The 15,508-nt window shown below is 57.0% G+C and overlaps 1 protein-coding gene across 5 annotated transcripts in view; it reads left to right on the forward strand.

Annotated features, from left to right (window-relative positions):
* DLG3 (discs large MAGUK scaffold protein 3) overlaps positions 1–14,985 on the forward strand; it is a 75,029-nt gene extending 60,044 nt beyond the window's left edge. For 3 of the 5 annotated variants that reach the window (XM_063416776.1, XM_063416777.1, XM_063416779.1), the window contains 11 exons: positions 935–1,049; positions 4,539–4,715; positions 5,325–5,400; positions 5,989–6,091; positions 8,813–8,854; positions 9,530–9,580; positions 10,346–10,447; positions 10,594–10,766; positions 11,340–11,449; positions 12,014–12,105; positions 13,803–14,985. In XM_063416776.1, the coding sequence (XP_063272846.1) occupies positions 935–1,049; positions 4,539–4,715; positions 5,325–5,400; positions 5,989–6,091; positions 8,813–8,854; positions 9,530–9,580; positions 10,346–10,447; positions 10,594–10,766; positions 11,340–11,449; positions 12,014–12,105; positions 13,803–13,909 (1,148 nt within the window). In that variant the 3' untranslated portion in view covers positions 13,910–14,985. Of the gene's footprint in view, positions 1–28; positions 173–934; positions 1,050–4,538; positions 4,716–5,324; positions 5,401–5,988; positions 6,092–7,750; positions 7,797–8,812; positions 8,855–9,529; positions 9,581–10,345; positions 10,448–10,593; positions 10,767–11,339; positions 11,450–12,013; positions 12,106–13,802 lie in introns of those variants that run through there. The other 2 variants (XM_063416780.1, XM_063416778.1) reach the window with 2 other exon arrangements.
* Positions 14,986–15,508: the final 523 nt, after the last annotated feature.

A 15,508-nucleotide genomic window follows, 5' to 3' on the forward strand; every position in this document is an offset into this window, starting at 1 on the left:
AGGGAGGCCCGGTGCCTCCACCCTCTGCATGTCAGCCCGACCTTTACACCGGGCTGAAGGTCGGGCTGGCGGCTGCTCCTGCCCAGCTGCCTGGCAGGAAGGTGCTGCTGTCTTCTGGAGGGTTCCCCAGCTCTCCCTGCACGTCTCTGCCGCTGGGATGTAGAACCAAAAGGTGAATTTCTCCTCCCTGCCCCTTTTCCAAGGGCAGGCACTTTGTGTTTTGCCTTCCTTTCCCCGTTCCTGCTGAGGAGGAGGTCTTTGCTGCCAGCAGAGCCATACCTGGGGACTCCCCCAATGGCCTGTGGTTGTGTCTCACTGCTCCAGCCGGTGGGCAGTGCTCTCCTGGAGGGGCTCTCGCTCTCTCTGCGTGTTTTGAACTGCTCTGTAGGTCAGCAGCTTGCCAAGCCCTGCCCAGCCATCCCCTCAGAGCTGCAGCTCAGCAGCAGTGCAGGTCACAGCAGCCTTGCCTGAGCTGCTGTGTGGGAAGCTGTGGTGGGGTTGGGAGCAGCCGGAGCCCTGCCTGCTCCAGATGCCCTCCCCGGACTCCTGCAGAGCTCTTTAGTTTTGTGTGCGGGGACAGAGGGCTGGTGGGCAGGATGCCCTGCGGGCACGGCGTGGGGAGCAGCACAGGGGGCAGCTGTGCCCACCCTGTGCAGACCTGGCTGGGCGTGGGGAGCAGCACGGGGGGCAGCTGTGCCCACCCTGGGCAGACCTGGCTGGGCATGGAGAGCAGCTTTGGGGGCAGCTGTGCCCACCCTGGGCAGGCTGTGCTGGGCGTGGGGAGCAGCTTTGGGGGCAGCTGTGCCCACCCTGGGCAGACCTCGCTGGGCGTGGGGGGCAGCTCTGGGGACAGCTGTGCCCACCCTGGGCAGGCCTTGCTGGGAAGCAGCTTTGGGGGCAGCTGTGCCCACCCTAACCAGCCCTGTCCCCACAGAGTACAGCCGCTTCGAGTCCAAGATCCACGACCTGCGGGAGCAGATGATGAACAGCAGCATGAGCTCGGGCTCCGGCTCGCTGCGCACCAGCGAGAAGAGATCGCTCTACGTGCGGTAAGGCTGCGTGACGGGCAAAACTGGGGTGTGGGGAGAGCACCCCGCCTGCCCCCCGTGCCCAGCCCCATGGCAGGGGGGCAGGGGGTGGTTTTGGTCCAGCCTAGGCCCTGCAGTGCCTCTGGGGGACAGGGGAGTGAGGGCTGTGGGTGCATCACGGAGCCTGGAGGGTGCAGCAGGGAGAGCAGGGATTCTGCACTGCCTGGTCAGGGCTGGGTGCCCCAGTGCCTCTCCAGCTTGGAAAGCACTGGTCTCTACAGAGCCTGGGTGCTGCTGGCCAGCCCAGCACACTGAAAACAGGGGAGTGGTGGGCGTCCAGCCCTGCTTCTGGCCCAGGCAGCTCGTGGCAGCTTTTGCAGCACTCTCCTTGAACCAGCTAACAGGCTTCTCCTTGTCTCCTGCTGCCACTCCTGTGGCAGGATCTGGCTGGATGGGAGATGAGCTCTTAGGAGGATTATTGCTCTGAGCCCTGAAAGCACTTCTGGTCTGGAGCCAGGTGCAGGACAGGCAGGCAGGGGTTAAACAGCCATGCAGCTCAAACTGCTGCAAGTCCTGTGCAGACAGGACAACCCCTGCCTGCCTCCTGCCACCTCCTGCCTGCCACAGTGCCAGTGGGATGAGAGCTAATGAGTAATTTTAACTTGGTAATTAAAATAATCCTGTAAATCCTCACCCTGCACAGCCTGTTGCAGGTGAGGCTGGCAGGAGCAAGGGATGATGCTTCTCCTTCCCTGTGAGAAGGGGATGGCAAAGGCTGCTTGAGCCTTAGCCTGCATCTCCTGCTGCATGGCTGCTCCATGCAGAGGGGCTTCAGGCATGGTGGATGTGTTGCAAGCCTAGCACGGCAGGAGGGGAGAGCTGCAGCTCTGGGTTCCTGCAGTTCACACCTTCCCACAAGTCTCTGCAGGCATCTTGCTTGATTTAGCATCCCAGGGCTTCCTGGGGGTGTGCTACAAGCTGGGTGCAGTGTTGAATAAACATCATCTTGTTAGTCCTGCCCTCACTCCCCTGCTGTCCTGTGGACACCCTCATGTGTGGAGGAGGGTTTAGGCTGGGTCCAGCTTGAGCTGAGCCTGTTCTCTGCCTGGAAAGGTGCTCATGTATCAAAGTATTCCCATGAACCAGAGAGCTCCCTGTTGCCTCCACGCTGCTCGTAGCATTTCTTAATTCCTGTTGCATCCCCCCTTGGGGCTTTGGAGGCCTCCCCAGCACTGTCCCCCTCACACACACCCAGGTGGAGCTGGGCTGTGCCCTGCTGAGAGGGTGATCCTAGGGGAGAGCTTTTCCCCAGGGTGGCCCTTCACAGCACTGCTCCACACACACCCTGCAGACGTGCCTGAAAGAGCTGCCGGGTGCCCAGGCTGCCCCAGCCCTTCTGGGCGGGGCAGTTTCAAGCACAGTTTACCCGAAACCAGCTGAGCTGCTGCGCTGTGGACAGGACATCAATTACAGGACTTGCTGCCCAATGCTTGAGTCAGCCCTGTGGGGCTGCACTGCATCCTGTGTGCTGTTGAAGGGCTGCAGCTGGGTGCCCCAGAACCTCCTGGGGCCGATTTGGGGGTGCTGGGGCCGATTTGGGGGTGCTGGGGCCAATTTGGGGGTGCTGGAGCTTTGTGCAGCAAAGGCAGGGCAAAGCAGGTTCAGGTCGTGCCTGTCACCTCCCTGCACTGCCGCAGGGCAAAGTCTGCCAGGGCCGGGGCCGGGTGGGGATGGAGGTCAGGCAGGCACCGTGCCTGGGCACCAGGAGGAAGCCATGGGAGTCCTTGGTGCTGCTTCCCTGCCCTCCAGCCAAACCATCTGCTCTCCTGGCTGTGAGTGCAGTGAGCTGGCCTGGGGACAGAGCCTGGGGACACCCGGAGGAGCACAGAGCCCTGGTGGGTCCTGCATGCCAGCACAGCCAGGGGCTGCTCTCCTGGAGCATCCTGGTGCCTTGGGATAGCCAGTGTCTCCTGGGCTGGCTGTGCAGGTGTCCTGCCTTGCAGAGATCCTGCTGTGCCTGTCCTGGGATGCAGGTGGCTGCTGCCAGAAGAGCAAGGGCTCTCTGCTGCTCTGCAGGGCAGGCTGCATGGAGTGGGCAGGGCTCCACAGCCTGCCTGGCTTTGGGAACCGGCCTGACCAGTTCCCCAGGGCCTTGGCCAGCAGCACTGACCTCACAACAGCCTGTCAGCCACATGCAGCCTTATCTTTTGGCCTGGAGCTGCCTGCAAGGCTCGATTACCTCCAGCCCAATCACCCGTTAGTGCCCTGCAGAGGGAACAAGCACAGGAGCTGCCCCAGCCCTGAGCAAGCTGGACAAGGAGAGCAGATCTGGTGACTGAATGTATCTGGCTGCACAGGGCAGATTGGGTCTTGTCCCAAAGAGCTCTCCCTGTGGGGCAGCCCTTCTTCTTCCCATTCAAGACCCAACCCCAAGTGCCCTGAAAGGTTTCATGGCCCAGCACTCCCCTGGCAGAAATGCCCTCCAAGCTCTGCTGCTCCACAGGGACATGGCACATGATCCCTCAGCCCTTCCACTTCCAGTGTGCTTTTAGACCCCCTTTGGAGTCCCCACAGTGGAAGGGGATAATGAGCAGAACAGAGGATGTCTCTCCTGCTTGAAGAAGGTTTATTAGGGCCAGGATTAAACCAGCAGCAAGCCAGTGTTTGCAGTGCCTGGGCTCATGCTGGGCTGGGGGCCAGTGTCCCAGGAGCAAATACAGAGGTTGTGCTGCCAGTACTTTTAGTGACTCTTGCCTTTCTTTGTCTTTTTGCAAGTTGATGCATCAAAGCAGGCACAGTTTGTGTGATCTGACATTAGTAGAACGAGCTGCAGGTGAAGCCACTGAGAGCAGCTTATGGGTACAGGCTGCAGTGCTGTGTGTGATGTAGGTGTGCAGGAAGAGTATTAGTGCTCCTCTAGTGAAAAAACAAAATCTTTTCTGTAGCTGGTTAGTTTAATTTTGAAGATCATTTTAAACGAAATAAAGTGTTCTCAGGGGAGGTGTTTAGGGGTATGAAAGGGATCATTTGTGGATGCAGATATGTATACTCTGAGATGCATTCCTCATTCACAGGCTCTCTACATAAATAAAGGCTGTGCTCAATGCCTTGGTGGTCTCTGCCTGTGCAACCACCCCACCAGCAGTGGGGTCTGATATTCCCCATCCCATTCCTTGGCCCCACAGCCGTGGAGGGATGCTGGGGAGCAGCCTGCTCTGGGCCTGCCCTGCTCTCTAACCACAGACACTTTCAGTGCATCTATGGCTCGTGTGCATCCTGCAGCTGAGGTCAGCAGTGAGTTCTCCCAGTCCAGCACTGCTGTTCCTGCACTGCACTCCTCAGGGCTTGTGCTGAGCCTGCCAGCCCAGGGATGTGCTGGTGCTGGCAGCACTGCTCACCTCGGCAGGCTTTGGGTTTAAACCTTTGGGGGTGTGGAGGTGACAGTGCCCCAGGAGTTGGCAGTGCTGCTGCCCTGGCTGCCTGGCCATTGCTCCTCTCTGCCCCTCACAGAGCCCTGTTTGACTATGACCGGACCCGGGACAGCTGCCTGCCCAGCCAGGGGCTCAGCTTCTCCTACGGGGACATCCTGCACGTCATCAACGCCTCCGATGACGAGTGGTGGCAGGCCAGGCTCGTCACACCCCATGGCGAGAGCGAGCAGATCGGGGTCATCCCCAGCAAGAAGAGGTGAGTGTCACTCTTGCTGACCCCAGGATTTCCCCTCAGGGCTCTGCTCAGAGCTGGGATCTCCCTGTGGCCCCAGTCCAGCTGTCCCTGTGCAGCGTGCAGGGCACCTTGGCTGCAAGCTGGGGCTGTGTGCAGGTCTCCCTAGGCAGGTTCTCCAAAGCTGGGTGAGACCCCAGGTGAGGAGGGGAGAGGACAGCCCCCTCTGTGCTCCCTGTGGGGATGGGGAGTTGGTGTTAGCCAGTCTGGGTCTCTGTGTGAGAGCAGCAAGGGCTGCTCCTTGTGTCCTCTGTCAATCTGCCCAGCTCTGTAGCCAGGTCCCACTGTGAGTGGGAAGTCACAGAACAGAGAAGCTGGCTGCTGCTGCCTTCAGGCCTGCAAAGCCAGCCTTGAGTCTGTCCCTGTTGGGAAGGCTGGCTTGGCTCCTCTCCTGCTCCTGCAGACACTGGGGCAGGCCCTGGGCAGGCAGCTCCACATCTGACCCACCCTGGGAAGGAACTTCCATTTGCCAATGGGGCTCCCACCCAAGGGTGCCTGGAGCTGCCTGAGGAGCCACGTGGGCATTGTGGAGGGCACGTGGATGGGACTAGTGACTCTTTCTCTTTTGATTAGGGTGGAAAAAAAGGAGAGAGCACGGTTGAAAACAGTGAAGTTCCACGCCAGGACTGGCATGATTGAGTCCAACAGGGTAAGTGCTGATCTGGGTCTCAGTGGGGCACCTGGAGCTGGTAACTAGTGAGGGCACGATGAGTCCCAGCAGCAAAAGCTCCTCATGGGGCAGCTCAAACAATCCCAAGGCAAAGAGCTATGTGACTGGACCTACCCCAGGCCCACATCTGCTTGCCACAAACCCTCCGTGAACATGCAGTGATTGAGCAGAGGAGCCCAGGATGGTGTGAAAGTACTGGGGAAGGACCCATGTTTGGAGTGATGGGGTGGCAGAGCCCATGGCTTGGAGCTGCCTGCAGGCAGCTGGTGACGGTAGCTGCCCTCACACCTCACGAGCAGTGCCTAACACAGCAACAAGCAAGGAAGAACAGCCTGGCTACCCCTGCAGAGCTGCTGACTGCCCCATCAGCTTCCCAGCATCCCTACCACATGTTTTTCTCCATGCTTAATTTTTTTCCTGCATTACAGTTCTCACGTAATCTCCATGATTTCATTTGAGGGTGACCGCCCTGCCACGGCTCCTCATTGTCTCTCCATTTTAATTTTCCCCACATGTGTTAAACACCATTGTTTTTTCTGTCCTCCCTTCCATCTCCACGTTCTCCAGTCGATCAAAACGAAACGTAAAAAGAGTTTCCGCCTCTCTCGAAAGTTCCCATTTTACAAGAGCAAAGAGAACCTGGCCCAGGAGAGCAGCCCAGGACAGGAACGTAAGTAGCAGCTGGCCAGAGAGGGCAAGCCTGCAGCCCTCAGGTTCCCTGCCCTGAGGGGAGAGATTCAGCACATTTCCACAGCCAGGGGTCCTGGCACCTGCCTGTATTCAGGTCTGTGCTCCACAGTGATGCCAGCAGCTAGGGAGAAACTGGAGCTCGAAATGAAAGCCACAGCTGCAGTTTAGCACTCTCTTCCTTTCTCTCATGTTCAATGTCTTCATCTTTTCATCCAACTTTACACCCACCCAGCTCCCTGCTCTGCTTCCCCCTGCTCTCCTCCCTTTGCTGCAGGCTCTGCTCCCTCCCTGTGCCTGCTTCCCTCCAGGTGAGGGGCTGGCTGCCTCCTGCAGAGCTTCTCCTGTCCCTCTCAGGGCCTGGGGAGCTCCCAGCTACATCCTCCCTAGAAGTGACACTTCTTACAGCTTCCCATTCCCACTGCAGAGCCCTTCCAGTAGAGATTAGGCCCTATGGACATGGGGGAGCCATGACCCTGCTGCCCACCTGTGTCTGAGGCTCATCTTTGGTATTTGGCTGCAGATGTTGGGGTTCCACAGCTCTCACCACCCCGGGACTCCCAGCAGAGGCAGGGTGTTTCTCTTGTTGCCCCAAATCCTGATGTGGGCAGCACTGGAGCTGCCCACCAAACCCAGCCCCTCAGAGTGGTGAGCTGCATCCACTCCTTGGGCAGACACCCAGGCTGGCAGTGCCCACACCCCTGGAAAGGGGCACTGGACAAGGCAGAGCTGAGTCTGTGCCCCAGTGCCAGCACAGCAAACACATCCCCTCTCCTCTGGGGCTGTCTTGGGTGTTACACAGAGGCTGCTGCTGGGCTGCTCCAAGGGCTCCCTGCATCCCTCTGCTGGGTGCCAGCTTCCAGTGATTTTAGCAGACAGCACAAGCCTCTGGCCTGTGCTGAAGGTTGTCTGTGTGTCTGCCTGGTCTCTAGTAGTGCCTGGACATGGCTGGGCTCCAGTGAGATCCGTGCTGCAGCTGGGGGCTCGCTTTTGGCTGCCCTGCAGTGAGATGAGGCAGCACAGGCATGGGGCAGGGCACTCTCTGTACCTGCCTGTGGCACAGACACGCAGCCAGCCCTGTGCTCTGCCACTGTCCATCCCAGCTTGCAGTGGGGAGGGGTCTCTGCCTCACATTTCCACAGCCTGTGCAAGCATTGTGGTGTGGTGGCACACACAGGTGGGGAAAAACGTGTTATGTTATAGAACTGTGTGCTGTGCCTGCCCCCAGAGTGGCCAGGCTGTGCCAGGGAGGCACAGAGCCACTGTGCCCTGCCAGTGCACTCCACCACGAGAAACACTCAGCCCCTGTGCCAGCAGCTCAGGGCTGCAACTGCTTGGTGCCAGCCGATGCTGCTGTGGCTGCCCTGCCCTCCCCAGAGCCAGGGTGGCCCCTGGGGGCTCTTTGGCAGAGAGGGTGAGCTTGGGGGGTGGAGGGGGTCCAGCCACACAAGGCAGGATGTTGGCAGTGAGCTGATGGTGTCAGCTCTGAAAATATTTAACCTCACTTGCAGTTGCAGCTCTGGGCCGTTCTGCACTCCTGTCACTAATGCTGGTCTGGCTCTGTCTCCCCCATCCCTCTGACTCCCCTTTCCTGCGCTGTCTTCTCTCCCCCTCTCCCCCTTCTTGCTGTCTGTGAAATCAGGACTTCCCTGGGTTAAGTGACGATTATTATGGAGCAAAGAACCTGAGTAAGTTGAATTCCGATGCGCATTGTTCCCTTTGTGTGGCTGGCGGTGCCTGGGGCGCGGCTGGGCTGTGCTTCCCTGGCTGCGGGGCAGGAGGAGCCCCGTGCTGCTCCCTGCCAGGACCCTGCTGCTCCCTGCCAGGACCCGCGGAGGCTGCGGGGCTGGAGGTGCCGCTGCTGCACGTGGGGCGGGATGGGGGAGCTTGCAGGGGGGTGTTGGCCATGCCCTCAGTGCCTGCTGCGCCTCCTCATCCTCTTCCTCCCGCTCCTGTTTGGGCCGGGTGTCGCGTTAGCGCTCGGAGCTGGTGTGGGTGGGACGTGTCCTGCTCTGGATGGGGTGGGTGACAACACCCTGAGGTGTCCCCTCCTTTCTCTGGGGTGTGCAGAACTGCAGAATAATGGCAGGAGCCCCGTGGTCTTCCCAGCCGGGGCGTGAGTTCCCTGCCAAGCTCTGCACCCCCCAACTGGTGCAGAGCCTGACTGGGGCAGGCAGCGGCCAGCGAGCCTCTGGGGGGTGGTCGCAGCACTAGGATCAGCCCGAGCAAGCAAAGCCCCAAACTCTGTCCCGTTCTGTCACTGTCTCGTCTCTGTGCGTCCCAGCCCCGTCCCCAGAGGCAGGCTGCCCCACCCCTGTGCCAGCACAGCCCTGTGCCAGCACAGCCGTGCCCTCCCTGCCCGCTGTGTGCATGCTGCCCTGCTCCCCTGCCAGCGTTCTCCTCCCCGTGCACTCTGCCTCGGCCTGGGATGCCCAGTGCCTTCACATCTGCCAGGCAGCCCCTCCTGGCCTCGCTGTCCTCTCCTGGAAGTGTCCCCCTGCATGTCCCTGGGTTCCCAGCAAAGGGTGAAAGATGCCGCCCTTGCCCCTGTGGCACAGACTCGTCCCGGTGGGGGCTAGGCTGCAGGTTTTTCGGGAGGCCGCTGCTGTCCTGCCCTTGGTCAGCAGTGCTGGGTGACAGCCCTGGTGCCCCCGTGCCTCCTGCCCATGCTCCTTCTGAAGGGATCTCTCTGGTTGCTTTGCAGAGGGCGTGACATCAAACACCAGTGACAGCGAGAGCAGTTCCAGTAAGTGTGTGTCCACCTGCTCTCCCACCCCCTGGGCGTGTGTGTGTGTGTCCCTGTGTGAGTGTGCACGTCTGGGCACTTCCATCCTGTCCTGTCCCAGTGCTGGTTCTGTTCGGAGGCTGCTCCTTCCTGCTGGTGACACTGAGGTGCTGCGGCCAGCTCCCTCCTGGGAGCCAGGGAGAGCAGGGGCTGGGCAGCAGGAGTGAGCCTGCCTGCCCCACTGCTCTCTCCTGCCTGCAGGGCTCTGCCCCGAGGCAGAGGTGGGTTCCCAGGCTGTATGATCCCCCATCCTCGCTGCCTGCTACAGGAAGCAAAATCCTACAGGCCTGTAAAAGAGCACGGGATCCAGCTGCAATAGATGCTCCCTGTGTCCCCAGGAGTCCTCTAAATACCTGCAGGGAGGACACTGCATCCCAAAGGGCTGGGAGCCTGCAGCGGTGGGGGAGGGAAGGAGGAGGCTTGACCCCGAGCTGGGACATGAATAATTAAAGTGGCTCAAGGGCTCATAACTGCATGCCCGTCGTGCTTCACCTCTGTGGGTGGAGTGATGGGGACAGCCTGGAGTGTCCCCAGAGCTGAGGGAGGCTGGAGAGACAGGAGCCAGCTCCTCACAGCTGCAGAGGGGCTGGAGAGCTGCTGCAAGTGCTCACCTGCATCCCCCTGGCTCTGTTGCAGAAGGACAAGAGGACACCATCCTGTCATACGAGCCAGTGACACGGCAAGAAAGTAAGTCCTGAGCTGAACTGCCCCGTGCCCAGTCCAGTGTGGCCTCCTGTGCCCCCAGCACAGCCAGGGCTGCTCCCTCCCCTGCTGCCATAGCAGCACAGCACTGGGTGGGTGCAGGTGGGGTCTGGTGTGCTGTCTGCAGTAAGGGAACCAGGCGTGCACGGCTTTCCCTGGCCTCGAGTGCCTGGTTTGAATAGACAGAAAAGATTTGTGTCATGCTCTGCAAGGCCAAGGGAGAGATCCAGAGCTAAAACTGAGCTGGGCTTTAGTCTTCAGCTGAGGACAAGATTATCCCTTCCTGCCTCAGAGCAGGGCCCTGCTGCAGAGCAACCCTCCCCCAGCCTGCAGCCTTTAACCCTGCGTGGTGCTCAAGCCCTGCAGAGCCTTTGGCAGGCTGAATAGTCCTGGCCTCGGTGGGCTGCCCTTGCCAGAAGCTGGATCTGACTCTTAGGCTCCCATCGCTCCCCCAGCTCCGTGGCATCCTCGCCCAGCTGTCCTGGTTGCCTGGCTCCTGCCCTGAGCAAGGGAGCAGCTTTGCTGATCTGTGACCCTGGAGAGCTGCAGAACCTTGCCCGGGGCCACACGGATGGTTTGGGTCAGATGGGAAGGACACGTTGACCGTGACCAGGAGGAGATAAACTCGCACCTCTGGGTGCCCATGTGAGCAAGAGCACCCACTGCCAGCAGGGAGGGGGCAGGTGGGTGCCAACAGTGGCAGTAGGGCCAGCAGCACAGGTGGGGCCTCAGGCTCACTCTCGTTCACAGTTCACTACGCCAGGCCCGTGATCATCCTGGGGCCCACCAAGGACAGGATCAACGATGACCTCATCTCAGAATTCCCACACAAGTTTGGTTCCTGCGTGCCCCGTAAGTCCCAGCCAGGTCTCAGTGCCCTTGCTGGAGGGAGGGGAGAGGGGTGGCTCTGCCCCTGGCAGGGGAGGGCTCTGGGGACACGGGTGGGTTTTGTCCCTCCCGGTTTGTTGGGCTCACCCTCGATGCCCACTCCTCTCCAGACACCACCAGGCCTCGGCGCGAGAACGAGGTGGATGGGCAGGATTACCACTTTGTGGTGTCCCGGGAGCAGATGGAGAAAGACATCCAGGACAACAAGTTCATAGAGGCTGGGCAGTTCAATGACAACCTCTACGGGACCAGCATCCAGTCCGTGCGAGCAGTGGCAGAGAGGGTGAGTGGCAGCTGGGATGATCCAGCCCAGACCCACACACGTTCTGCAGCTCCCCTCCTTTCCCTGTGGTGTTAATGAAGGGCTGTAACCACGTTAAGCAAGCACTGCATGGTCCTCTCCTCCCTCCAGAGTCCTGCCAAGCCATGTGGCTGCTTTCCTCAGCTGTGTTACTCTACCTCAGAGTGGTACCTCTGTCACCCAAACTCCACCCAAAAGCCTGGCACTGGTGGCCCAGCCTTGTGCTCAGGAGCTTACAGGACAGAGATACCTGCATGCCCTCAAAGCAGCAGCATTTCTCTGGAAACTCTCTGGAAACTGCTCTCTGGAGCAGTCCTGGAGTTACCCAGGGCTTGTAAATAGTTTCACATGTCCAGACAAAGGCTCAGTCCCTTTGCATTGTTGCTATCCTGCCCTGAGCAAGCAGGAATGTGAGGCCATTGGGAGCTGGCTTGTCTCAGGAGCAGGGTTTCACTTCTGTGGCTCCTCCCTTTTCAGGCACATCTGTATGAGCAAGCTGTTTCCCACACAGAGCAGACTGTGTGGGTAGGTCTGATCCTGCTTGTCTCTTTCCAGGGGAAGCACTGCATCCTGGATGTGTCTGGCAATGCTATCAAGAGGTTGCGACAAGCACAACTTTATCCCATTGCCATTTTCATCAAACCAAAATCCATTGAAGCCCTCATGTAAGTGCAGCACCGTGTTCTGTGCCTCTCCAGCTGCTTGTGCTGCTGCTCCTGGCCATAGGTAGTGCAGGCTGGAGAGGATGGGAGAGCTGAGCTTGCAACTCTTCTGAGCAGCAGAAAATATTATCTGTGAGGAGATTCAACAGCTTGAGACTGACCCTGAGATCAGAAGGAATTCTGCTGGCACCAAGGGGCCTGGGAAAAGCCCTTCTCAAGTCAGAAGGGGTCAAATTGCTTATTTCTGTGTTTTATGAAGATGAGAAAACCTAGGCAAGCAGGGGGACTTCTGCAGTGGTCTCACAAATTTAAGGGATTGTCTGAATTTAAATTTCCTTCCATGCTGTGGTGAAGGGGGGAATGGGAAGAACTGCTGGAAGTTGAGACAAAGTGCCAAGGCAGCCTGGAGCCTGTGGGGAAGGGCCCTGCCTTTGGGAGCTGGGTCCTGCACAGCTTCCATTCCTGTGAGCAGAGGATTCCCAGGCACCCTGGCTCTGTGGGCTATTTTTGCTTCTGTTCATTGCTGAGAAAAAGAGCTAAAAACTTTCTATTTTTTGTGCGTGGCAGGGAGATGAACCGGAGACAGACGTACGAGCAGGCCAACAAGGTCTTTGACAAAGCCATGAAACTTGAGCAAGAGTTTGGAGAATATTTTACAGGTGAGTGTCCTGAGCAGGCTTGTATCTAATTTACTTCATTTTTCCATCCAGCAGCTGTGACCTCTCTACCAGCACTGTCCTACTACAGGGTCATGGGAAAATATCCAGCTTCATCAAAGCAAAAAAGAAATGGCACTCTGCCAGGAGGGCTCTGCAAGGAGACTGCTCCAAGATCACTGGATAGGAGTAAACCAGTCGTAGAGGAGGAGATAAGTTGTCAAGCAGGATTTTCTGAGTTTGTGAAAGCTGATCACCAACTTCAACAATAATAAAAAAATCTAGAAATCCCCGAGAAGGGGAAGCACAGGGTTTCAGGTTGCTGCAAGTCAACAAGAAGTAAACTCCCTGAATGGGAGAAAAGGGGAGCATTTTCAAAAAGAGAAAAGAGAAGTTTCTGAAGAGGAAAGATATAAAATCAGTGACCTAAATGGTAGAGACAGTCCTGAGTTATTACAAAACATCTACCAAAAAAGACTGGAAGTTTGGCTTGCTTCCTAAGTAGTCTTTGCTCAAGAGCCAGTCAGGGGTTGCTGACACTTTGTGCCTGCTGAGATGAGCTGCTCATGGCACAGGCATCCTCGTGCATTAAGGAACTAATGTTTGTAACATGATTAATTCTGGAAAACCACAGGGAGGTGAAGAGGCAGAGAAACTGGTCTTCCATCTTTCCTCCAGTGCAATAGCTGTTTCTTCTTAAGTTGAGGAATGATAATGTTGCCAAACTGTGTATTACCCACCTAACAGCTACTGGGAAAAACCCCAAGCAGGATGTTTTCCAAAAATTGATTTCAGCTGGGCAAATATTTGGGTACAAACACGGGGAGCTTTCCCCAGACCTCCTGTCCTGGGCTCCAGAGCTGCTGGCTGTTCTTCCAGGAAAACATGTCACAGTTTTGCAGGCCCTCAGACATGCTACTGTGCACTTGGAGGGCGAGTTTGATGTTGATCTGTGACAAAGGAATGCTGTTGGCTGGATTGTGTTGAAAGAAGTGGGTAATGGGCAGAGAGATGGTCACTGTGACAGGTTCTGTGCCAGCAGCTTGGACTGAGGGAGCAGAGGTGCTGCAGGATGGTCTTGGCTGGGTTACAGAGGCAGGCTGGATTAGCAGAAAGCTTTGGCCCTTCGTGTGCATCTTCCTGTGGTGTAAGCAGCACAGTGCAGTGCCTGGTGCTGTGTGTGTGCTCAGCAGCAGGGCTGGCCCTTCCCAGCCTCAGAGCTCTGTGCTCCCACCCCACAGCAGAGGAAGCAGCAAATATGAGGAGCCCTCAGCAGCCAGGCAGGAGGAAATGCAGAGGGAAGGGACAAAGCTGGCACCTGGGACAGAGGGACAAAGCTGGCACCTGGGGTGCTCAGTGCACCCCACCGAGCTGCCCCAGCCCTGCCTTCCCTCTGGGTCAGCGCAGCCGCGGCGGTGCCAGGCCCTGACACAGTTTGCAAAGCTGATTAGCAGCCTGGTGTGGAGAGCCCAGCTGGCCCTGCACACAGCCAGGAGCTCTGCCAGCAGGGATCAGAGCTGGCTAATCCCCACCGAGGTGCTGCTTTAACCCTCTGTGTTAAGGGCTGTGCCCTCCTCTGGCACCACCTGGTTCAGTCCCTGCTGGCTGCACCTCCAGCCCTTGGGGGCAGTGGGAGGCTCTCCTGACTCATGGCAGTGCTGCCTGGTGCTCAGGGTCTTGCTTCTTCTCTCCTCTTCCAGCCATCGTACAAGGAGACTCTCTGGAAGAAATCTACAGCAAAATCAAACAGATCATTGAGGACCAGTCCGGGCACTACATCTGGGTCCCGTCCCCAGAGAAACTCTGAAGATGTCTCCCACCTGCTTCCCTGTGAGCAGAAGATCTCTGATGTCCCACCCATCCAAGCCCTCTGCCCCGAGGGGGAGGGATATGAAAACTATTCCTGCTCCCTTTTTTAGATCGTCGCAAAATTGAGTTTTCTAGTCCTGTTTCTTTTGTTGGGATGAACTCATATCATTCATCACGTGACTGTTCCCACCATTCCTGCATGGACCTTCCCACTGCTCCATTAGAGACAGACGAGAACCCATTCAAGGTCGTTTTTTTATTATTATTATTATTATATTATTATTATTATTATTATTAACTAAACAAAGAATCAAGATGGGAGGAGGCGGCTAAGGACTAATGTAAGAAAACAAGTGAAACAATGGACTCTGAACACATGAGCTGGTATCAGAACTCCAGGGGCATTTTTCCAAGTGTGACCGTCTAGCAGCTCTGAACAGTGCGACAGATGGGCAGCAGAAAGCATTTTATTTATCTGTATATGTAATTTATATATAATATAGAGGAGAGATATTATATATATATTATATATATATATATATGTATGTGGACTAGGAAATCTGAAGGACCTCTCTGGAAAGGTGTTGTATTATTGCAAGGTTCTTTCAGTTCCTCTGTCCCAACCACTCAGCTTAGGGAGTCCACTTGGGCAGGAAGAGCTCGGAACGGTACCGGGTGCTTTGGGAATTCTCCCGTCCAGGCCAGGTCCCTGCAGCCACCCTGGCTCTGAGGCAGGGCACAGACTGGCACTGCCTGGGCAGGAGGGACCAGAGCAAGGAGCAGCAGCTGCCTGAGAGAGGCTGGGAGACAGAGACTGAGCAGGAGGCTGCGGAGCAAGAGAATGGATGATGCTACATATTAAATTGCACATTGTTTTACACACGACTTTATGTGTTTGCATGAGAGGTTTCCTTTTGGTTCTATTTTTTTAAGCTGATTTTAAACCAAAACCATATTGTGTTGTTGTGTTGGCTTTTTTAATTATTATTATTATTATTACTATTATTATTATTATTCCATTTTTCTCTTGTTAATGATGAACTGAATGGGTATAAAATCCAGTTTTTTAACTTATTTTTTAAGCTGGCTCTATTGTAAATAGAATCTAGATCTGTGGTGTTTAGTTAAGAAATACTTTACTGGCCACATGGAACAAATGTACTCACTGTCCTGTGTTGCTGTGAAAAACCTGGGATGTTGGACTGGCCCTGTACCTGTGGGTGCAGGTGGAATGACCCGTTCTGGAGTGTGGCAGCACACTGGCATTCCCTTCTGCGTTAGCCCCTGGCAGGAAAAGCCCCCAGCTGTGCCTTGGATGGACACTCCCATTTTCCACATCAGTAACAGAATGGAAAACCTTCCTCTCTTCCCTGCTCCACGCCGAATTCCCGGCCCTGCTGTGTGCAGATGCCAGCGTGGCTGTCCCAGGGGCAGGGCTGTCCTTGCAGCTAAGGTCACTGCGTGGCCACCTTGCCTGGCTCTGTCTCTGACGTCTGTGTGTGAATCCTGTGGCTGAAGCTGGGTTCTGCTGCCACCCCAAAGCCCTGACGTGGTGCCCCGGGCAGGCTGAGGGGCAGGGGCTGCAGAGCTGCCCCAT

Source organism: Prinia subflava, chromosome 20 (genome assembly GCF_021018805.1).
Source record: "Prinia subflava isolate CZ2003 ecotype Zambia chromosome 20, Cam_Psub_1.2, whole genome shotgun sequence".
Classification (NCBI taxonomy): domain Eukaryota; kingdom Metazoa; phylum Chordata; class Aves; order Passeriformes; family Cisticolidae; genus Prinia; species Prinia subflava.